This window comes from Notolepis coatsorum (genome assembly GCF_963971535.1).
Source record: "Notolepis coatsorum genome assembly, chromosome: 20".
Lineage (NCBI taxonomy): Eukaryota > Metazoa > Chordata > Actinopteri > Aulopiformes > Paralepididae > Notolepis > Notolepis coatsorum.
The window spans coordinates 36,328,693-36,353,961 of record NC_140184.1 but is presented as its reverse complement, the minus strand read 5'-3'; the positions used below and the strand labels follow the sequence as shown (position 1 = coordinate 36,353,961).

The 25,269-nt window shown below is 41.8% G+C and overlaps 1 protein-coding gene across 1 annotated transcript; it reads left to right on the top strand.

Annotated features, from left to right (window-relative positions):
• Positions 1-21,816, top strand: LOC311247145 (proteasome subunit alpha type-4-like). The gene is made up of 6 exons (XM_084337461.1): positions 1-112; positions 5,062-5,139; positions 6,028-6,116; positions 7,414-7,544; positions 10,708-10,831; positions 21,591-21,816. Exons 2-6 carry the CDS (start codon positions 5,066-5,068, stop codon positions 21,743-21,745), a joined length of 573 nt encoding a protein of 190 aa, XP_084193587.1. The 5' UTR covers positions 1-112; positions 5,062-5,065; the 3' UTR covers positions 21,746-21,816.
• Positions 21,817-25,269: the final 3,453 nt, after the last annotated feature.

Sequence of the window (25,269 nt, the reverse complement as noted above, 5' to 3'; positions counted from 1 at the left end):
GCTGTCTTGGGATTCTAGCCAATGACGGAGTGCTGTTGGCAGCAGAGAGGCGGAATATTCACAAGCTGCTGGATGACGTCTTCTTCTCTGAGAAGATCTACAAGCTCAATGAGTGAGTGGACTAAATTACAAGTCTGACTGCTTTTAGATTTTAAGTTGATTGGGATTGCAGAAGTCTTATCAGATCTATGGTGTTGACAAGAAGCTAACTGGGAAGTTGCCCAGAAATGGTGTAGTGATTAATAGGGATGCACCGATCCGACTTTTTCAGTCCCGATACCGATACCTGGGGCTTTGGGTATCGGCCCGAATACAGAGTACCGATCCGATACCCATTGGTCAATTAATAAACTTGTATGCCTCGCTGTGTGGAAGAGACTGGGGATAATTATTTTTGTGCAAGGCAACATCAGGCTTGACTTAACATTACTTTCCTAACTTAGTGAAACAAAATGTAACAAATTAACACATAGATATAAATGTACTGAATTGTTATTTATTATATTATTTATTATTATATTATATTATTATTTAAAACATTCCGATATATATATTTTTTCGATACCCCGATCCAGCTATTTTAGTCCTATATCGCGGCCGATATCCGATATCATGCATCCCTACTAGTGATTAACTCATTGACTGTTTTCCCCATCTTTACTCCCTGGCGCCAGTGTTATTGACCATTTTCACGATGTTTGCGGACCCATTGTATATTCTATATTATAGCTATGGAGACAATAGTATGGGCTCATTTGACAGGCACTATTTATAGTCCAACATGGACAAACCAGTTAATTTCTACATACTTTCGTTTGTGCACTATTCCCACGCTAAACATCGCCCTGTTTCAAAATAATCCAGTCTTGTTTTCTAGATAGTGAGATATGACGTGTTATATGCATATGTGCAAATTGTTCTGGTTGCTCACCTGAAACCTATATTATTTCCCAAATCAAAGGTCTATACCATATTAGATGTTTCTTCACAAAATCATCAAGGGGGGGGGGGGGTGGGGGGGGGGGGGCGTCATTTTACGAAGCTGCGATTGTTACCAAAAGCATGTTTTAGGTTCGGTAAAAATATGACGCTGTGATCAATACAAAAGCATGTTTTAGGTTTGGTAAAATAGACCTTACCTTTGTAAGAAGGTTACCTCTAAAATGAATAATCCCCAGTAGTTTCCATCGCAAATCGTCATTACCGGTGTGCATTGGGGCCTGGCTAGAATACGGAAAACAATAGGTTTCAGGCGAGCAAATCCGTGACAGATGGCCGGTGTACTGCTTCACTTTGAGGGGGAGGGGATTCCTGCAGCCAGAGGCAGAGAGGCACTGAGAGGGACACCTTAAGCCTCTTTTTCCACTGCATGGTACCTACTCGACTCGACTCTACTCTGCCTTTTTTCGGTTTTCCATTGCCAAAATTTGCGGATAGTACCGGGTACTTTTTTAGTACCTGCTTTGTCGAGGTTCCAAGCGGGTAGAAGTGATACCAGAAAAAGTGACGTGAAACACTGAAGGACCACCGATTGGTCAGAAGAGAAAATCGTCACGTTATCATTGCGCTACACGGGGGACGTCCTGCACAAATGAAAAACCACTAAACCGCCATCTTTAAATAGCCTCGTGTAGGGGCTGGGCGATATGACCAAAAACGTTATCGCGATAAAAATTATAAAATTATTTTCATATAATTCGATATCGATAATTATCGTCGATATAATGTCTGTCAAGTTTTAATTAACTTCTTATGCTGCTGCGAATGGTCCTCGAGTCGAGTTGATGTCGTCATCAGTTCCGCGCGCACGTTTAGCAGTTAGCCGACAAGCGGAATATCTCATGACAATGTAATAAATATGACACTAAAAATACTCTCTTCCGCCACAATATATTGAAACGAACGTCCACTGTATACCCACACTACTATAAAACGTGGCCTCAGAATTCACGCCACACACATACTCGCCACGTAAATATATAAAAACATCGCAGTGCAAGCTAGTTATCCTAGCCAGCCTGTTGCTTCTAAGCGGTGTATTCCATGACAATGTGCTAAATATGACACTAAAAATACTCTCTTCCGCCACAATACATTGCAACGACGTCCCACTGTATACCCACACTACTATAAAACGTGGGCCTCAGAATTAATTCACGCAACACACATACTCGGCACGTAAATATATAAAACATCGCCGTGCAAGCTAGTTATCCTAGCCAGCCTGTTGCTTCTAAGCGGTGTATTCCATGACAATGTGCTAAATATGACACTAAAAATACTCTCTTCCGCCACAATACATTGCAACGACGTCCACTGTATACCCACACTACTATAAACGTGGCCCTCAGAATTCACGCAACACATACCTCGGCACGTAAATATATAAAAACATCGCCGTGGCAAGCTAGTTATCCTAGCCAGCCTGTTGCTTCTAAGCGGTGTATTCCATGACAATGTGCTAAATATGACACTAAAATACTCTCTTCCGCCACAATATAATTGAAACGACGTCCACTGTATACCCACACTACTATAAACGTGGCCTCAGAATTCACGCCACACACATACTCGGCACGTAAATATATAAAACATCGCCGTGCAAGCTAATTAGCCTAGCAAGCCTTGTTGTTGAGTGAGTCCTACCTCTGGGTCCTCCTTCCGGGTCTCCTTCGCTCTCGGCCATCTCCTTCACCGATTGGTTGTTAGTGCGTGCTCATATCCAAGCTTGGAAAAATCGATATATCGAAACTTTGCGACCACGTTTCATGTTTATTTCGAGGAAATAATTTATCGCGATAGTTTATCGTTATCGTTTATATCGCCCAGCCCCTAGCCTCGTGACAAGTAACTAAACATTAGTATTCATTATTTGTTAGCAGCGAGAACAAAGTGCAATAAACAAAAAAGGAGAGTTTTAGTCTCACAAAAAGATCGCAATTTCTTTTTAGCTAATGTGCTAATGTGACTGGGTTTTTCCATTATAACCGTTAGCATTGCGGCTAGCGTACATTAGCTAATAAGGCACTGGTATAGAATAGAATAGAAATACTTACAAGGGAAATTTGTCACTACAAATCTATTCTATGATACCAGTGCCTTATTAGCTAAATCTATGCTAGCCGCAATGCTCAAAGCTAGCTTCCTCTATTGTCTGTGTGTCGCCTTGAAGATGACGTCACGGCGCCCTCGCTATGACGACCAGCTACACTGACGGGGGGGGGGGGGGGGGGGGGGGGGTACTATCTGCAGGGGAAAACGAACAAAGTACCAAAAGCGAGTAGAGTCGAGTAGGTACCATGCAGTGGAAAAGAGGCAGTAGAGACCCAGTTCAAAAGGTAGGTGATACTGCCACCTGTCGGGATTCGATCATCATTGCAATTTTAACGTAGGCAACGGTGCCAGGGAGACACAGGCAGGTCCGTGTTTATAATGGGAAAATCGGGGGGAAAAATTCAGCCTGCTGGGGTGAAAACTGTTACTGTTAGACAACAAAAGACAAAGACATAAAAACACTGAAATGGAAAATAATCTGTCTTTATTTTAGTTTCTGCAGTCTTATTTCAGTGCTTATGTGAAAGTACCCAAACAAAACCATGTGGCAACACAAAACAACACAAAAACCTGTGCAGCTAGACAGAAATAATCATTTGTTATTCACATCATTACCGATGTCGATAACTAAAGAAAATCATTATCATCAGCTGATAGTTTGGCAGATACCTGCCCAGCTTTGCTACCAATGCAGATAAATACATAAAAAATAATAATAAAAGTAATTGGACAAACTAACAATCCATAAATAAAATGGTCACTTCTAATACTTGGTTGCAAATCCTTTGCAGCTGCGATGACAGCCTAGATAGACATCACCAGACACCGGGATTTCACTTATTTGCCTTAAAAAAACTCTTTGTTTGCTTTTGCAGTATGCTGGTCATTGTCCATCTGCACTGTGAAGCGCTGTCCAATGAGTTCTGAAGCATTTGGCTGAATATGAGCAGATAATATTGCCCGAAACACTTCAGAATTCATCCTGCTGCTTTTGTCAGCAGTCACATCATCAATAAATACAAGGGAACCAGTTCTATTGGCAGCCATACATGCCCACGCCATAACACTACCACCACCATGCTTCACTGATGAGGTGGTATGCTTTGGATCATGAGCAGTTCCTTTCCTTTTCCTCTTCTCTTTCCATCATTCTGTTACAAGTACATTTTTGTCTCACCTGTCCATAGAATGTTGTTCCAGAATTGTATAGGTTTTTTTTTGTATATGTTTTTTGGCAAACTCTAATGGTCTTCCTCTTTTTGAGGCTCACCAATGATTTACATCTTGTGGTGAACCCTCTGCTGGTGCAGTTTTCTCTTGATTGTTTACTTTGACATGGATATGCCCACCTCCTGGAGAGTGTTCTTGATCTGGCCAACTGTTTTTCTTCACCAGGGAAATAATTCTTCTGTCATCCACCACAGTTGTTTTACGTGGTCTTCAGGGTCTTTTGGTGTTGCCGAGTTCACCAGTGCGTTCTTCCTTTTTAGGAATGTACCAAACACTTGATTTTTGCTAATGTTTTAGCTATATCTCTCTGACGGGTTTGTTTTGGTTCTTAAGCCTAATGATGGCTTGCTTCACTAATAGTGACAGCTCTTTGGACCTCATATTGAGAGTTGACAGCAACAGATTCCAAATGCAAATACCACACTTGAAATGAAGACCTTTTAAACTAGACCTTTTATCTGTTCCTTTAATTTAATAATGAGGGAATAACACACACCTGGCCATGGGACAGCTGAGCAGCCAATTGTCCAGGAGGCACATAATGTATTGGATATGTATATGTAATTCCTACACCGTTTACCTGATTTGCTGAAAGTCTGCACTTAAAGCACATCTTGATTGTTTCGTTTCAAATCCATTGTGGTGGTGGAAAATAGTGTTGATGTCCAAATATGTATGGACCCCGGACTGTATATTGTGCATCCCTATATTTCAGATACTTATTGTATTCCATTTCACTGCATTGTAATGTGATCTTTATGTATGATGATCTTTCAGAGACATGGCTTGCAGCGTTGCTGGAATTACATCAGATGCCAACGTGTTAACCAATGAGCTACGACTAATTGCACAGAGGTACGTTTTAAGCCCTGTCCTCATGTTTATGGATTTTTCTGAAAATGTTTCCCCCTCTGTTTTCAAAAAATTCCTGTCCACACCAACAGTGTTTTAGAGAATCTCTGTCCTCAGGAGTTCAAGTTTGTTTATTATTTTTCACAACAAAATACAGAATACTTTATGATGAAATGCTTGTTTCAGTATGAGCCCCTGAGAGGTACAATGCAGAAATGAGATTAGGTACAAAACTTAGGTAGGGTGCAAATGAGGTATGAATGTAGTGCAAATCTCTTTGATAATAGATAAATATAAAGTGAGTGGTAAGGTGAGTGTTTGTTTAAAGTGAGTGTGTACATGTGGATGTGTGTGCAGTGTAGATGATGTAGAGTGTAGATGATGGGTTGTTACATAGTGTCATTGCCATTGAGCATCCTGATGGCCTGGGGATAGAAGCTCCTGAGTCTCTCTGTATTGGCTGGTAGCACTTTCCTGGAGAATGCAGAAATGATTTAAAACCCTCACATAAGCATGCCAGGCCAGTAGTGATACTGTATCATAAATATGTATTGTCAAACACCAGAGAATAACATTAGGAGCATGCATAATTGAGCTTACACAGCAAATATATTTATACGTCTCTGCACAACAGTGTAATGATGATGTAAAGCTAGGTATCCTTTTAAACATACAATTAAAAACTAACAGTACTGAACACGTAAACAAACTGGTAGCCCTCTATTGCTCGTAGGTTCCTGGCACTCAATACATATAAAGTGCCATTACCAAGTTGAGGTCATGATGTCAAGAGTTTTCCAAAAGCTTTTGAATGTAGTCATCACATTCAACAACAAGGCTTCTAAAGTCTCTGTGCCTGTAGATCAAATGAGTGTTATTTCTTCTTGACAGATACTTATTGCAGTATCAGGAGCCAATCCCCTGCGAGCAGTTGGTGACAGCTCTGTGTGACATCAAGCAGGCCTACACACAGTTTGGAGGTATAATTGCAAGCAAGGATGTTCTGTTCCTGTCCTTGGGTGAAACCTGTACCCGGTTTCAAACCTGGAGTTCTGTGCTTATCTTTTTTTTAATGTCAGCAGTGTTACCAATCGAGCCAATTCAAAAGCATGCTCTTGATTTGATTGAAGGGCAGTATTCCTGAGGAGTTTTAAGTCTTCGCCAGCTCTGTTACACATACTAAACTCACACATACTAAACTCACACATACTAAATTCACTCCACACAGTCACTAATGTTGGAATTACGCGATACATTAAATATCAAGCGGGCAGAAAAGTGGCAATTTTTTAACTTGAACTTGAGGACTGCATACTTCTTTTGCAAACCAAAATACTATACTTTATACTTATAGCACATGCATGACTGAGCCTGGTCTCTTTTGAAAGATGACATTCTGAAGTTTCTGATTCCAGAAAGAAAACGTAATAGAGTAACATAGGTCTGAATTTGAGTTGTAGAAAAACTTGTTACTCAAGTTTTTCTGTAGTAGTTAGTAGTCCAGAGGTAGTATTTCCCCAGAAGGTGGTATGGCTTACAAATCCATACGGACCCATAGCCTGAAGCCTTATGTAGTACATGTCCAAATTTCATAAAGATCCATTAAATGAGTGATTAGGAGTGATTTTGGTAAACTGTACAAAAGAAAAACTGAGTTTTCTCATAGACTTCAATTCATTTGGCTGTTTTTCTCTTCCTGTTTTCGCTTGTTAGTTTTTTTTAGTTTTTTAGACTCATACATCCCCACGTGGTGTTTCATTGGTAAGCCACATTCATTGGCTACAGCGATCCACAATCATTTTCGAGATCGGATCTAGATTGACGGAACTACAGAGCCAAAAGTCGGGAGTGGTATTTTGCGCAATACCGTGTAGCGTGTACTTTGCACAAGCCTCAAATACCGGCATGTAACTCGAGAACCGCTGTGCGGATTTTGTCGCTATCGACAGGCAACAAATAAGCCTTCAATTCGATATATATATATATATTGTATTACAAAATATGCACACCCGAGCCACTAGGGGTCGCCAAAGTGGCGGTGGGCAAATCGTCCTAAAAACGTCCCATATGCGCATGCTAAGAGGTTAAGTGTGGGGTCGCCAAAAAAATTCCTAAATAAAATGGGGTTGTGGTATAAAAAAAGTTTGAGAACCCCTGGTTTAATCTTTCAAATGGAAACAGGACCTAAGAGTATAGAGAGTCATCTGTCTGTAAAATACACAAGGATTTCTGATATTTGTGTGTTGTACATACATTTATGGGTTGTTTTTTCCACAGGGAAGAGGCCATTCGGCGTGTCTTTGCTATACATGGGCTGGGACAAACACTACGGTTTCCAACTATACCAAAGTGATCCCAGCGGCAACTACGGAGGCTGGAAGGCTACCTGCATTGGCAACAACAGTGCTGTAAGTGACTTAACTGCTTCTGCGCCAAGAACGAGTTTACTCGTTATTGCCCGCCAATCGAATTGCGGCAATAACGAGTTTACTCGTTTTTATGATCGTTATTTCCTTTATTCGCTATTGCCATTCATAATTCATCCAGCAAGGCGCTGGGAGACTCTGGACTCTGTCTGATATTGCAACGGCTCAATACCGCCGCCTGGTCGATTTTGGGCGATGTTGCACTCCACTCTAAACCGGATGGGGCGATCTGTGCATCGGTGAAAATGTTCCGGGCAGAGCTCTCTTGTTATGTGGATCCAGACAAACACTCTAGTGCATTGGATCGCTTTCGAGACGCAAGAATCAATATGCTTTCGGCGTTTATTGCGTCATACAAACGGAAAATGGATCTAGCAGATCGAAATCAAATAATTGGAATATTTTTTCTCCAGACTCATCGGCCACAGGTAAGAGGAATCTAACTGTAACTGAGGGGTACAATTCCCTGACTGTATTGAAGAGTATGGTATATTAAACCACTACTAGTTATGTACTTTAATTACTGGCCATACAGTACATGAATATATATGGTGAACACCCACACAAGAATACGGCAATGACACATAAAGTACTATTTAGAGGGTATTTATTATTATCAAAGCAACGTTAGGTTACAGATTGAGAATTATGCTTGCGCTTGTATGGCGAAGAACACACGTAAAGTAAGTCAAGAGCGTAAGTCAATGAGAATAGTATGAATACTAAGATGGGTCTAAACTGACGCCACCTGTGGTATAGCAATTACATAGGGCACACTAGTACCAGCTGGAGACACTGGGGGGTTCCCTCCGGGTGTAAGGCCGGCCGGGTAGAGGAATGTTCGGGTACAAAGTCTGGGTCAACGAGGAATAACGAGGTTCCAGATACAGGAGCCAGTGCAGTACTCCCTTGATCAGTAGACAAAGCAACAGCTATAATCCAGTATGCTCGACAGCATGGAAGACAGCTAGCCAGCCTCTTCCTAGAGGCGGGCTCGAGTGATGATCCTCACGGGGGGTAGATCCCAAACGATAGTGGGGTCGACGGTTCTCTGCTCCAGCAGTCACGGTACCAAAGCAATATAATCCAACCAGAAAAGGTTCTGCAGTCGCCGGTGTAGGTTCTCTGGTGTACATATCCAACGGTTCTCGTCTAGGACTCCTCGGGTGGGGGCACGAGTTTAGGCCGCCCAGCCTGGATAAGTGCACTAGCTATATACACGACGAACCGGTGGTAATGCTGGTCACTGAAGAACGGTAGCCGCACGATACACTATAAATGATAGACTATTACTTCACATTAGAATAAGTCGAACTCAACGGTACTGCGTTAAACTCTGACACTTTAGCAATCTATTCGCACGCGGTTCTCAAGGCTCTATTCAGAGGCAAAGTTGCTCACTTCACTGCACGTTGTCTCGTGGTGAAGGCATCAAGGTTTAGAAGACAAGTGCTGCTGTGTACACCTACGCCGTATATATACGTAAGGTGAATTATCTAGTGCCAACCTCAGTTCTGTCTCGTATTACTGTGCAGACTCTGGACATGTTGAGACATGCCTGGAGTTGCCTTTGAACTTGCCGTTGGGGGCTCGGTCGTTGGCGCCTAGGGGTCGCTGTCCAATAGGAGAGCGAATATTATGGTCTGGTTTGTACCCAGGTAAAGGGATATTCCGTGTATATCTACAAATAATATACAAGGGATATCAAACTATATACAAATATTATACAAGGGATCTCGAGCAATAAATATATATATATTCGGTTTAATCTGACCCTTTGTAACACTAACGTTAATTCCACTTTTTTGAATACATTGGTTGCCATTTTGTCACAGTAAAGATTTGCCTCTAAGATGAATCCTAGGTATGTAATTTCATCTTTCCTTTTTTTTTTTTTTCTTTTTTTTTTTCATTTTCTATTTTTCTCCCATCCCAATTTCGTATTATCCAATTCTACCCTCCCCTGTCTCGAACGTTGTTAGACCATGCCTCCCACTGGTCGGCTGCAATGTGGACGAAGCCTTGCATCACGTGTCCCCTCCGGTACACGAGGAGGTAGCCGTCGCATCTTTTCACCTGCACAGCGCGATCTCAGTGGCGAGGAGTAACGCATGGGAGGCTCACGCTGCCCCCGATACTTCCTGATTCTGCTGTACAGGTGCACCAACCGACCTGTAGGAGTCGCTGTCCACAACGTCCGATCCCCACCCACCGGCTTTCCCACCTCCTAATACTGCCAATTGTATTAGTATGAACGACCAGCCAAGCCGGAAGCAACGCCGAGAGCTGGGCTAGAACCCAGCATCTCCTGCGTTAGTGGCGAACGCCTTGCCCAATGCGCCACTTAGCTGCCCGTAATTTCATCTTTCCTTGTGACAATATTGTCACCCACTGTAACAGAGAAGCCATTTGCCTTGCAGAGTTTAATATTTGCATTTTTTATGCAAATATTATTATGCAAGAATTATTTGTGAACGTCTATCGTCGCAATCCGGTAAACAAGTCTTTGCTGCCCTGTACCGGGCGCCTGGTGGTACTAAATCCAGATTTAACTGGAGATTTGGAGATTTGGGCTGACCCATAGATGTATAACCTGGCCATAATAAGGTGATTTATAGGCCTGATATTCTATATTCATATTTCATATTGCATGTGTCCGTATGGCAAAATTCAGTACTGTATCTACAAAAAACCCTATAAATCATCTACCCTTTGTTAATTAGTTAATCTTTAGTACACTTGATCTCAAGAAGATGCTGAATGAGCTCAGTGGCAATTTTTCACTTTTGGTCAATGTTAGTATGGTGTTATTCACCGTCAAAGATGGGGGGGGGGGAAAACTAATAATAATTTATATTCTCCTTTGGTTCATTGCAATTTACTCAAGCATAGTAACCGACACAATATTTCTGACACTGGGAATACATTCCCTGAGGTCCATGGATGTCCCTAGATACCAAGAACATGCAAATGGCTTTGTAGAAGTGGAGCAATCTTCCATTTACTTGGGTATGTACTTTTAGGTGAATTTACTGACTATTGCTAGGGCTTAATTTTCTTCCCATATTCTAAACAAAAAAAAATATTGCGCGATAATAAATGCATAATTATATGTTTGACGTGTTGACTTCCTTGTTGGCTTCAGGCTTCAGTGTCCATGTTGAAGCAGGACTTCAAAGAGGGGGAGATGACTCTATCTTCTGCTTTGGCCCTGGCTGTCAAAGTACTTAACAAGACTATGGATGTCAGCAAGCTGTCAGCTGAGAAAGGTGAGGCAGAATCGCAGACATTAGTGTCTATATTTAGATCTTGGTTCATTTTGTATTCTGTCTTCCTTGTGGAAATTGGATCACTCATATTCTATTTACTGTATGAAACCAATTAGTTGTGCATCTACTCATGGTAATAACCTTTGCACACCACCAGAGAGTGCTAATCTCAAATTATACCACCAAGGAATATACAAGTTATTACAAATTATATATATTATTATATATATATAGCCGCGGATTCAGAAAGCAGTAATCATAAGGTATATATTTGTAATGCAGGGGTTCCCAAATGTATACATGTCAAGGACCCCCAAATAGATTCTCATGAGGCTAAGGACCCCTACCTAATATGTCAGCCCAGGGACCTCTGGCTGAGAAGGTTTGTTGTTCGATGTAATTCATGACAGGATTCCATAACTGGGCCCTGGTTCCCGTACGTGGATTGATTGTTGACAGTGTGACATAAGCCTAGGGCTGGGCGATATGGCCTCTAAATGATATCGCAATATCTTTTGGCCATATCGCGATACACGATATATATCGTGATATTTTGACATTTCCTCTAAATCACTTAAAAATGCTTGATTTAACCCTTTGATGCATAGTCACGCCAATATGATGATTATAATAAGTCCCTGCAACATATGTTTGCATTATTAAACCATGAAGATGCTTTAAAAAATAATTTAATGAAAATGTACTAAGAGTAGTCTACTGACACACCAATATTTTCTTTACATTTACATCTAAGACAATTTATATAAAAACTCTTGGGTGCCAAGACTTTTACACAGTACTGTGTTTTCTATCCACTTTAGCCAAACACACACACACACATATATATGTATATATATATACACACCCTACTGTGAGAAAATAATAATCACACACAAAGGTATAATGGCTTATAGCAGACTTAATGATTTTAGAATATTTCAGATAATGAAATTAAATGTTTATCATCAACTATCCAGTTAGTATTTATACTGTCTGTAACGTTTTGCTACTTTAAATCATTGAATGTAGAGAGCGAGAGAGAGAGAGAGAGAGAGAGGGGGCGAGAATGAACAAGAGAGCCAGCCCCCCCCCTCGGGTTTTGTTCTAGGTTCGCGTTTTGATCGTCTAAGCTGCCGTAGGTGATGACGTCACACTCTAATGTAAACGGGAAGAGATGGAGATGGAGACACACGGAGATGGAAATTGAATGATATACAGAAACGAATAACCAATAAATATGAATTTATGTTTAAACTTCTGTTGTCAAGCGTTGTCAATATAACCCACCCCCTTTCCTCACGAATGGAACTAGTCTTGTGGAGTCCGCTTTGACCGTTTTCCAGGGTTAGCAGCTATCGCTAGTTAGCTTAGCATAATCTTAATGGATACCTTGGTTAGCAGCTACCGTTAGCTCATTGCTCGTGTCAATTAAATTACATGTTATTAAAGGTCCGCGCTGGTCTGTCTAATGAAATTACAACCGCAACATTATATCGCACTGTACAGCCCTGACTACACTAACGTTAGCCTATAGCTCCGCCGTCCCTTCTCGAGGAAAGCACTGCGAGTGTCTCTCGGCCGCGGGCGGCGCCATATAAACTAAATACTCGATGTTCGCGATATAGTACAGTACTACATCTCGGGTAGAACAATTCGCGATACATCGAGTATACTCGATATATCGCCCACCCCTACATAAGCCTCGGGTTTTTATGTTTATTTTTTTTTATTGATTTATTTCGCACCATTTGAGCAAAACATGTTCCTTGAAGCATGTCCTTTGTGTGCCCAAGGCAGAGAGATACATGAAAGGAATGGGATGTGCTGAGAGCAGAATGTAAATGTGTCCATTCTATTCCACTATAGCTATATCCGCGTGATTGAGTTTAGTTCTTGTTTATTTATTCACTGCCATTTGCTGTGTTTGTGTAATGCTTTTATTTATTTTAGGACATCACGATACCTCGTTGAATCATGATTATAAATGTAAAACGTAATTGTTAATGATACAAATATTGTCGTATTTATTATTATGATTATTTAAATCCGAGGATGTCTGTAGAATCGATGTAAACGCAATCACCAATGATTTCTCACAGATTAAGCCTTTATGAAGTAAGAACATGAGCGCACACCAATCTGGCCTATCTATGACTGCTTTTCCGCGTTCTTAAATCCTGTCCTTGGCTTAGAACGAATCCCACAAGGGCGGTCAGGTGGCGTAGCGGAGATTGCGTTCGTCACCAACACCGGAGACGCTGGATTCGCCTGTTCGAATCCAGCTCACAGCTCAGGCGTTGTCACCAGCTTGGCTGGCCGTTCACACTAATATAATTGGCTGTATTAGAGGGTGGGAAAGCTGGCGGGGTGGGTCCGGGTCGTTGTAAACAGCGACTCCTACAGTTCGGTCGGGGCGCCTGCTTAGCGTGGATCTAAGGGGGGTAGTGTGATCCTTCCACACGTTACACCCTCTCAGTGAGAGTCCGTGCTGCCAGGTGAAAAGAAGCGGTTGATTGGCTAGACGTGTGTCGGAGGAAGCACGTGATAGCCTCCACTCTCCCAGACCGACTGTGGGGGGTAAGTGCACAGTGACCAGGAAGGGGATTGGGAATTGGCATAACGACTAACATTGGTGTGATGATTAAGGATGTTATGATTACTTTGCACCACTAGGTGTCAGTATGATAGGCTCTGATAAGTAGAACATCCAGGAAGTAAGAACGACCATCTGGAGATAACATGTAACTTGTGCTGTGGTAGTAAAATAAAGTACTGGTGTTCATGAGCAAGGACTCAACTCATAATTGAACCACTGAACAAAACATGGTACCAGGAGTAAAAACTACATTGTGACAGGTGGCATGGATTCCTTAAAGCCACCGGAGAGTTTGAAACTAACTGGAAATGTCGACAGCAACTGGCGTACCTTCAAACAGCAGTTCCAGCTATACCTTGTGGCCTTGGGACTGGAAAACAAGTTGGATTCCAGGAAGGTAGCATTACTTCTAACAATAGCAGGCCCACAGGCCATAGAAGTGTACAATACATTTGTGTATGAAGAGGAAGCGGATAACATAAATTTGGATAAATTGTTTGAGAAATTTGATGCTCATTGCTCTCCAAAAAAAAATTAAACATATGAGAGATATGTGTTTCGTTGTCGGATGCAACAACAAGGGGAACCTTTTGATGTTTTTATGACTGACCTGAAGCTTAAAGCACATTCATGCAACTTTTCAACACTGAGGGATTCCTTGACCAGAGACCAGATTGTTTTTGGAGCGGAGGATAAAAAGGTCAGAGAAAGGCTACTAAGGGAAACAGAGCTGACACTAGAAGGGGCCATCAAGATCTGCCATGCGAGTGAGCTGTCCCATATGCATGTGAGGACATTCGGTGAGATGGCAGCAGGCACAGAAAATGTGGGTCATGGTGCAGATGTGGGTGCCATTTCAAGCACAGGAAAAAGACATACAAAGACACGGCCTGCACAGCGGACGGACGACAGAGTGTTCAGCTGCAAGCGCTGTGGCTCGCAGCACAAGCCAAGGCAGTGTCCAGCCTTTGGTAAGAAATGCTTTAATTGCCAGGGGAGCAACCACTTTGCTACACAGTGCTTCGCAAAAGGAAAAGAGAGGGGGACAGGAAGATGTGTAAACAGAGTGGAGGACACTGATCTGAGTGACTCAGAGAATGAGACTTTTTTGTTGCCACAGTGAACAGTGAAGTGAATGCTATTGGAGAAGATAAATGGATGGCACCACTGTGGATAAACAGGACTCTAGTCACAATGAAATTGGACACTGGAGCAAAAGCCAACTTGATCAGCATGTCTGACATCAAAGAAATGAAAGATAAGCCAAATATAAGAAAGAAAACACTTGCACTGAAAGACTACAATGGACAGAGGATTGACTGTCTAGGCACATGCATGCTGAATGTAACAGTGAAAGAAAAAGTGCATCACCTATTCTTTTCTGTTGTTGCTGAAGGACTTGATTCACTGCTGGGTGATAAAGCCTGTGAAGACCTGGAGCTGGTGAAAAGAGTGTATCGCATCAACACAACTGTGAGTACACCAAGTGACTCTGTTGACTCAATAGTACAGAACTTTGCAGATGTCTTCAAGGGTTTTGGTGTATTGCCATTCACATATAAAATCCAGCTGAAAGCAAATGCACAGCCAGTGGTGCATGCTGCACGAAGAGTTCCGGCACCACTGAGAGACCGTGTTAAAAAAGAACTGGACAGGATGACAGTGCTGGGGGTGATACAGAAGGTAGAGGAACCAACAGAATGGGTCAATTCTATGGTGTGCGTGAAGAGAAAAAATGGTGACCTGAGAATATGTATGGACCCAAAAGATCTGAATGAAAACATAAAGCGGGAACACTACCAGATACCCAAGCGTGAGGAAATCACCAGTGAGATGGCTGGTGCCAGATACTTCACAAAGCTTGACGCAACACAAGGCTTCTGGCAGCTGAAATTGGATGAAAGCAGCACCAAGTACTGCACCTTTAATACACCTTTCGGCAGATATTGCTTCCTCAGACTGCCTTTTGGAATCTGTTCAGCATCTGAAATATTTCACAGAGCAGTGGAACACATCATCGAAGGGCTGGATGGAGTTCGAGCCTATGTTGATGACATCATCGTCTGGGGCTCCACAGTCCAAGAACACAATAAGAGACTGACCAACGTGCTGGAGAGGATACGAAAGTTTGGACTAAAGCTCAACAAGAGCAAATGTCAGTTTGGAGCTCAAGAAATCGTCTTCCTTGGAGACAAGCTCTCTGCACAAGGTGTCCAGGCTGACCAGGAAAAAGTCAATGCCATACACAACATGCCAAGGCCCACAGACAAGACAGGTGTGCTACGCATCATGGGAATGGTCAACTTCATAGGTAAATTCATTCCTAACCTATCTGCAAAGACAGCCTGTATTCGTGAGCTCCTGCATAAAGGGGATGAGTTCAAATGGGCATCCAAACATGAGCATGAGTGGCAGAGGCTCAAAGAGACACTGACAACTGCACCTGTGTTGGCATTCTATGACTCGACGAAGAGGATCAAAGTGTCGACGGATGCCTCCAAGGACGGAATTGGAGGAGTACTCCTACAGGCTGAAGGTGAGCATTGGAAACCAGTGGCCTATGCATCCAGGTCCATGACAGAGACGGAGTGTAGATATGCACAAATCGAAAAAGAATGCCTAGGGTTAGTGTTTGGCCTAGAGAGGTTTCACAGCTACATATATGGCCTACCCTCCTTCACTGTAGAGACAGATCATCGTCCTTTGGTTGCAATCATAAAAAAAAACTTAAATGAAATGTCGCCAAGGATTCAGCGCATGATGATGAAAATGCAGAGATACGACTTTGAGCTGATCTACACACCAGGAAAACACCTGATACTCGCCGATGCGCTCTCACGGGCACCCACAGGGAAAGGTGTGAGCACGACTGAAGATGTTCAAAACCATGTCAACATGATGGCTGCTGCGCTTCCTGTATCAGACACAAAGTCCAGACAAATAGCTGAAGAAACAGCAAAAGACAGAGCTGCAATGTATCATTGGAAACATGCAAAATGGATGGCCTGTAGGTTCCTGTCCACTGTTCCACGACATCAGAGGTGAACGGAGTGTTGTTGATGGACTGTTGCTAAGGACAAATAGAATTGTCATTCCACAAGAATTGAGAAGGGACATACTACAGAGGATCCATGAAGGTCATCTCGGTGTCGAGAAATGCAAGAGAAGAGCGAGAAACGCAGTCTTCTGGCCTGGGATCAACAAAGACATTGAGAGACTGATAAGTGGATGTGAAACATGCCAGAGACATAGGAACAAGCAAACCAAAGAGCCTATGATGGTAGCTGATGTCCCAACAGCACCATGGGATAAAGTAGGAATGGATTTGTTTCATCTCAAGGGTAAAGACTATGTAGTGGTCATTGACTATCACTCAAACTTCCCTGAAATGGCATTGCTATCAAATACATCATCAACCTGTGTTATAACACATACAAAATCGATCTTCGCCAGACACGGCATACCAAACACAGTGGTGAGTGACAACGGGCCATGCTTTAAGAGCAGAGAGTGGCAGGAATTTGCAAAACGGTACGGCTTCAAGCATGTGACATCTAGTCCTCTGTATGCACAGTCAAATGGAAAAGCTGAAAAAGGAGTCCACATCCTCAAGCAGCTCCTGAAGAAAGCTGCTGACAGTGACTCAGATCCCTACCTTGCTCTTCTGAGCTACAGAGCATCACCCCTCGCTTGCGGACTGTCACCTGCTGAGCTGCTGATGAATCGAAAGCTGCGTACCACACTGCCGAGTTACTCAAAGAAAAAGAAACATCCAAAGTTGGAACAAAAGCTACAACAGAAGATGAAACAGAAGTCATTCTATGATAGAACAGCCAAGCAGCTTCCACCACTATCAAGCAACGATACAGTTAGGGTTGAAGATCCTGATGGATGGAAGACAAAAGCCACTGTTCTTCAAGAAGTAGCTCCACGGTCTTTCACTGTGAGAACAGAGGAAGGTCATATCTTCAGACGTAACCGTCGCAGTCTTCTGAAAACACAAGGGACTGTTCGAGAGCTCAGTGAAGCCCACACTGAGTCTGAGTCAGTCTCTCCACCTCTGACAGACTATAACCCTGACAACAGTCCAGGTGAACCTGTCTTAAGAAGAAGTGCAAGAGAAATCAGAAAGCCTGAAAGACTGGATTTGTAAAAAAAAAAAAAAAAAAATGAAGAAAGCAAAAAAAAAATAGAAAAAGTGTGATAGAAAGATTTTATATATATAGTGTAGTATGTATTAATTATGTTAATATGGTAATTGGTTAAAATGATGTGTTAAAGAAAAAATGGTTAAGATACCTGACACCTGTAATTTAGTTTTTCTACCGTTTACAGAGAAAGGGGGATGTGATGATTAAGGATGTTATGATTACTTTGCACCACTAGGTGTCAGTATGATAGGCTCTGATAAGTAGAACATCCAGGAAGTAAGAACGACCATCTGGAGATAACATGTAACTTGTGCTGTGGTAGTAAAATAAAGTACTGGTGTTCATGTCGGAGGAAAAAGGAGGGGGAAAAAGATTTAAAAAAAAAACGAATCCCACATAAGAAACCGTTCATGAATTCTAGATTTGGCCCCAGGAACTTTTTAAGTCGAGTTAAGAAGAAGTTTCTTTAACTTTTTCGTAAGTGTGTTAGTGAATAAGGGCCATTGTTTGTTCATAGCAGCCAGGCCTTTTCAGATGTTAAGTTTTCCTTTTAATATTACATGCGTGTATATATGTTCCCTAAAGATATGCAGCAAGCTTGGTGCAAAGTTGTGCAGGAACACACAAAAAACTAGCCAGCAATATATAAAGATATTCAAGGTTCCCCAGGCTCCCTTTTTGGGAAGCACTGTAAAGTTTAAACTACAATGTAAAGTACTGATTCAGCCATGATCACCATTAAAGCCCAACTTGCAGGTTAAACCCTACTGATCAATTATGGGTAGTTTACATCATTATTTTTTTCCATTTGATGCCGGAAATGCCACTCAGAAATGGTTAAAAAGGTCCACGCACGAATAACATGCACAAGCAAATTAAAAAGCTTATCAGAGCTATCAGGGCCATGACGTCACGTCTGGTATCTTTCCCCTACTTCTGATCCACTACAATGGAGTTTGACGAGTGCAGAAAGCTATTTCCTTGATCCAAATGGACGCCTTACAAGACGCAAATGGGTTTAATCGTCGGAGACTTTGATGGACCAGCTACAACTGGTTGAAACAAGGTTATAATGTTTTTAATGTCGTCAAAAAAAGAACTACATTTACCACTAGGCAGCCTGTTGTTCAGTACAGCAGCACTACTGGTCTGTGGGCTGTCGCCTTATCCCCAGGTCATAGTATCAAGCTGGCTATATGGCTCTGGCTAGCGTTACCCCGCTAACGTTAGCATTATGTCTACTATCGTGCATGTAAAAGAGTTTTGGGAACGAGTAAAATGTGCAGGTCCTCTTCTCAGACCTGTGGGGCAAAGCACTGCACACACATCATGCAAGCTACACGTCGCAGCATGTTGATACGATAGCCCCTTTAGCTGCACTCGGTGGATAGCCCCTTTAGCGGCACTCGGTGGATAGCCCCTTTAGCTGTACTCTGTGCATATGTACAACGACACAATGATAAAACACCTTATAACTACCATTGTCGTGTCCATAAGTTCCCTGGCAGAATACTTGTGAGGACAAAGGTATACAAAGAGGAGAGAACTATTTGAATTCGGGCTTTGTTAGGAGTTTCAAGAACGGCGGCTACCAAGCTAAGCTACGTTAGCTGCTAATGTTGTATACACAATATGTACAACGACACTGATCAAACACCTTATAACTACTATTGTCGTGTCCATAAGTTCCCTGGCAGAATACTTGTGAGGACAAAGGTATACAAAGAGGAGAGACTCATTTTAATTCGGGCTTTGTTAGGAGTTTCAAGAACGGCGGCTACCAAGCTAAGCTATGTTAGCTGCTAACGTTGTATACACAATATGTACAACGACACAATGATTTACATTATTACAAATATTGGTAACGTGAGATTTACACACACTCATATGCACAAGGCTGAGATATACATGCCAGGGGCACACATACATGCACATACTCATTTATAGGAAATAGGCATACACACACGTACATATACACATAGTTGAAACATAGGCTCTCACTTACACATATGGGGGATATACACATACATAGGGGACACACACATACGTAGCTGAGACGCACATACATATACATACCTGAGATACACACTCACATAGGGGGCAGAGGCACACATGGATACGAGACACACACAAGAGGTAGGAGTACAGTCACACATCAGAAAGATGCACACACACACACGTATGAGGCATGCACACATACTTGTCTTACGTGATACACGTACCCACGTACATATATCTGAGAGACGCATTCTCTCACATGCAATATGGAGAAGGATGGCATCCCGATAGAAGATGCAGCACATACCTGCTCGCAGGTAGATCGGTCTACATGTAAAGTATGTGCATCAGGGATATATATGCACAATGTATAGTATTTTTTTAATTTCCATGTCAGTTTTTAATGTATTTGTATGAGTCTTTTACATGTTTTGTATGTTCTTACAAAAAAAGAAAAAGGCAAATCTTGGACGTTGCATATTGTGATGTGGAAAGATATGTGTTGAATATTGGAGAGATTTGTGCAAAAAAGATAAAAAAGAAAAAAAAATGGTAACGTGGTTGTGGCTGTTACAAATAGTGGTTAGCTTTAGAGATGAATGGCTATGATCACGGAGCAATAGTGTTAGGTGAAACGGATACATTTTCATTCATCACTCCTCGGCTAGTAGTAGCAAGGCTCTGCTTCCTGCCACTACCTGCCTGTGACTCTCAGAGCCCCTGCTGCCCTGTACCTGACGTGACGTCAGCATTAACTATGAAACATGCAATTAAAATATGCATGTGCGTGGAGCTTGTGGTTTGGTCAACAAAATGTTTGATAAAAACGCTAAAACTGGGTCAATTTAGATAAACAAATTTCCCTCTTCATGAAAGTCAGCGTTGGCCTAGTCACATTGTTTATTGAACAAAAATACAACCTGCAAGTTGGCCTTTAAGCATTGTACTATAACCAGAAGCACTCTATATAATGAGGAGACAGAAATGTGTAACTAAGAAGAAGGCGGCAACAACGAAACTACTTGCTACAAAACACAAGGGGCGTAACGGTACACAAAAACCACGGTCCGGTACGTACCACGGTTCGGTACGTACCGTGGTTTTGAAGTCGGTTGAACCTCAGTTTTGAAGTCACGGTTCGGTACGGGTTTTCGGTACAGTGGGGAAAAGTTTGGCTTTCCATGTTCCACTCAGGGGTGAGGTAGTGTGCAGTAACTAATTGTACTTGTAGGGCTGTCAACGAATATTCTATATTGAAATTATTAATAATCGACTTGTTAAAAATGTTAAATTAAATAAAAAAAAGTATATTAGATTGGGGAAAAACAGCCCCTGTGGTTAACATACTGTTGTATTCGTTCGGTACACAGCCGTACTGAACCGGTTTACACCCCTACAAAACACACATATTCAGAGAAAATAATTCAATGTGATGTTGTTTTTTGTTGAGTTGCAAAAAAAGGAGGTAGGGACCGCACTCGGAATATCGTTGTTTTTATTTTCAAGTTGTTAAAGGGCACAAAACGTTGTGCACACTGATGAAGGCCGGATGGCTGAAAACGTTTTGGGCCCTTTAACAACTTGAAAATAAAAACAACGATATTCCAAGTGCGGTCCCTACCTCCTTTTTTTGCAACTTAATTAATGTTGGACTACGCACCTGTCTGAGCGCAGTGGTTACCCCCCTTTTCTACTAAAATTGCTAGTTTTTTGTTGAGTAAAATTAGAATGTACTGTATTTTGACGTGAAATCTGAGTTTTAATGTTTTAAATGAATAACGATATCTGCAGTGGTTGTGAGTGGCAGAAACCATTGGATGGGTAGAAGGGGGCAGCTCTTGTTAGTTGCTGTTGTCAGTCACCATCAAGATGGTGGCGGTGTCAGCAGATTCTCTTGACGGGGCGTTAGCTATAACTACCACAAATACACCTGGCTGCACAGCAGCCAGAAATAGTCCAAAAGATCTCTGTATGGACTCATTAAATCTGACCTGATGACGTTTTGACCCTTTAGTTGAGATTGCCACCCTGACGCGGGAACAAGGGAAGACCAGAATCAAGGTGCTGAAACAGAAGGAAGTGGAGGAGCTCATCAAACGACATGAGGCAGAAGAGGCCAAGGCTGAAAAGGCCAAGAAAGAGAAGGAGCAGAAGGAGAAGGACAAATGAGTACTTATGGCATTGGACTATTCATAGTATAACTGTAATGTGTTTGTTTTTCATTAAAACATTGGAAACTGCTGAATTTGTCGGTAAAATTATTTTGTCATCACCTAAACAATGGGGAAATGGTACTGAATGGGGGTGTACTTTGGTAGAAAATAGTTACTACATGAAACTGCTCACAACAAGGTCTGGATTATTTATAGTCATGATTTCTGGAAAGAGACATTGCTTTTGAGTTTTTCAAATGAATGTTTTTGTGCTTTGAGCGCCACAAACAGAGTGCCATTCAGCTCTATTGTATTGGAGTGACAACAGACAGATATTTACATTTTTACATTTAGTAATTTAGCTGATGCTTTTATCCAAAGCGATTTACAGATTGTGAACAAGTCAGCAGGAGGGGTACATCAGTGGCATTGTTTGTCATAGTATAGAGCTTGAGTGTTACACTCTTGAGTGCATGCATTTTTCTTTTCTTTTTTAAACTACATTCATAAACATGCATCTGGATGACAGTTTGAGTTGGAGTGGGTGGTTTGGGGTTTAGCATGAGTTGGTGAAAAGGAAGTTGGAGGGGAGTTGCAGTGGTGTCTCCAAAACTAGGTGAATCACAAACGATCAGGATGGATAGATGGTAAGGGAGAAAATATTAAATATGTTTAATAATAGAATAGAAATAAACTCACCCATCTGATCGATTTCCAGTATATATCTTTCACTTGATATCTACCAAAATTTTGATATTTAAGTACAAGCCATGCTTTCATACATTCTGAGTGTTTAGAGAGGAGCTTTTTGAGATGAAAGACCAAACCACTATTTCGACCAGATGCCTTCTAGAGTTTCATCACACTGATAGTAGGTTAATTTTCCTGGTACAATTTCAGACTGGTAGCCAATGCATCTCACACATGAATCCAAGGTAGGAAAGTTCTGATAGATGTCTGAACAGATGACAATGTTCCTAACATGCTCATGTCCATCTCAAGGGTGAACTTGATTATTATTGTCAGCATTTCCTAGGGTGACCGGTGTGTCAGGAGGTTCAGCGGCACTAACCAAAGATATGTCAAGAATAGAACCCTCATTAACTTCAAAGTGCAGTGTGTCCAGCTTGGCTGTTCGTTCATACTAATACAATTGGCAGTATTAGGGCCGTGATTACGAAACCTAGCCGCATTTCTCGGAGACGCTCTCTGATTGGCACTGACTCCTGACGCTCTGATTGGCCACTGACGCGTTTGCCCAATCCGTGACGAGCTGTGTCTTTGCCCATTTCCCCGTCAAACAGCCTGCAAACTACCTGGCGTTCTATCGCCATGCTCTAAGACGAACTCTAACCTTAACCAACTTCGAAAGAGTGCCTAAGCTTAACCGTCGAAAGAACTTGCCGTCACGCTCTAAGACAAACTCTAACCTTAACCAACTTCGAAGAGTGCCTAATAGTCCAGTCATTATATGAAAAAACCTAGGACAAATTGCAACAGTAGCAAACTCAACTGATTTTGTATCCTCATTATGTCCTTAGTGAGGGAAAAAAAGTCCCAAGGAATCCCATCATGGGAAAGTTTTGAAAACAACCTATATATATTCATATCGAAAAATGCCTGTTATAACATAGTGGTGAAATTTTTACTTTTAGATATCACTATAAAAACTCACAAGCTGATTACACACACAAAGACAAGAAAAAAAGTCAATCACAACTTCATTGAATTATTCTGTTTACTCATGCAAATCACACATTATCTTATTTGATATGCACCAATTAGCATACACGCCAGAACTAATCAAAACATTTGATAAAGACATTTTTTTCTTCTTGGAATATTAGTAGATAGGCTCTGTGGAGCTCAGTCCACGAGGATGGGGCTCAAGGGTTTATGTCCGTGGGGATAGGTCCATGGAGATGGGTTTTTTTATAATAGGCGGAAATTACATATTTGTACAGCATGCAAAACACTACATGATTCTTGCACAAAACTACATGGGCTTAACATAAATTTGGTATGTCTGTATAGGGGAGGCTTGTAGGTACCCATGTAACCCATTTCCATTAACATATATTGAGGTAGAAGGCCAAGGGACCATTTGAAAAATGGTGATGGCCATATTTCCCTCCCCAAAGAATCGTCTTAACTTTGAATAATTAGGTATATAGCCCCCTTTCCAATGAGGTAACATGACATGGTTGGTCTCATTGGAAACCCGAGGTTGTCTAGAATCAAATGGTATCTTTACTTTTGAGCTACCTCAAAATTTGAACGCGTCACAATCTCTGAAAGACAGTGTCGTCAGTGATCCTGCCAGCAATCAAGTACATTGAAAAAAAACACATTTCCCATGATGGGATTCCTTGGGACTTTTTTTCTCTCACTAAAGACATATTGAGGATACAAAATCAGTTGAGTTTGCTAATGTTGCAATTTGTCCTAGGTTTAGCCTAATTCTGGCCTATAATGACTGGACTATAAGCTTAACCAGTGTAGAAACAGGCGTCGGCCAATCAGAGAGCGTCTCCGAGAAATGCGGCTAGGTTTCGTAATCACGCGTATTAGGGGGTGGGGATCGGACGTTGTGGACAGCGACTCCTACAGGTCGGTTGGTGCGCCTGCGCAGCAGAATCAGGAAGCGGCGTATGAAAAGACATAGATATCTATATATCTATGGGCGTGCCCTCCCACGCAGACCCCCGACGCTGAGAGATCGCGCTGTGCAGGTGAAAAGATGAGACGGCTGCTTCCTCGAGTACCGGAGGGGACACGTGATGTAAGGCATCGTCCACATTGCAGCCGGTGTTCTGCGAAATTCTACTACTTCCTCGAAAACTGCTGCCGTAGCGCGACTCGATAGAAGCGTCTGCGAAATTCTACTACTTCCTCGAAAACTGCTGCCGTAGCGCGACTCGATAAGTTAGCGTATTTCGATAGCCGCGTCTGCCGAATTCTACTGCTTCCTCGAAAACTGCTGCCGTATACTATAGCGTATTTCAATAGACATATATATCGCTATCAAAGAATGCTCCCACTACAGAATCATTTTATATTACCTCACTACTCACTCCATGTATACTGTATGCATATGGTGAGCATATTTTTATACTCTATCATAACATCTTTATGTATGATTTCTGGGGTAAGGTATTTCAATACACCAATATATCGATATCAAATAAACTCAGAATTCAGGGAAAGAAACTGTTGCTTTTAACCATGGATTTATTTATATACACTCCATGTATACTGTATGCATATGTTGAACAAAAAAAACATTGAACATGTTATCAGTTATCAACATTCAAACTTATTTAGCAATGTACAGTTTTGATTGTACAGTGTGTCTCCCTTCACTCACTTTCACTTTAGGACTCACCTAACGCCAGCCCACTTTAGCAGTCTGGGATGGCTTAGGGTTGAGGAAAGGGTACACCAGCTTAAAATGCTACTGGTTTTTAAAGTACTGAAAGAAACGGTCCCCAAGTACCTAGTAAATTATTTTAATAAAGTAGGAGATGTCCACAAACACGC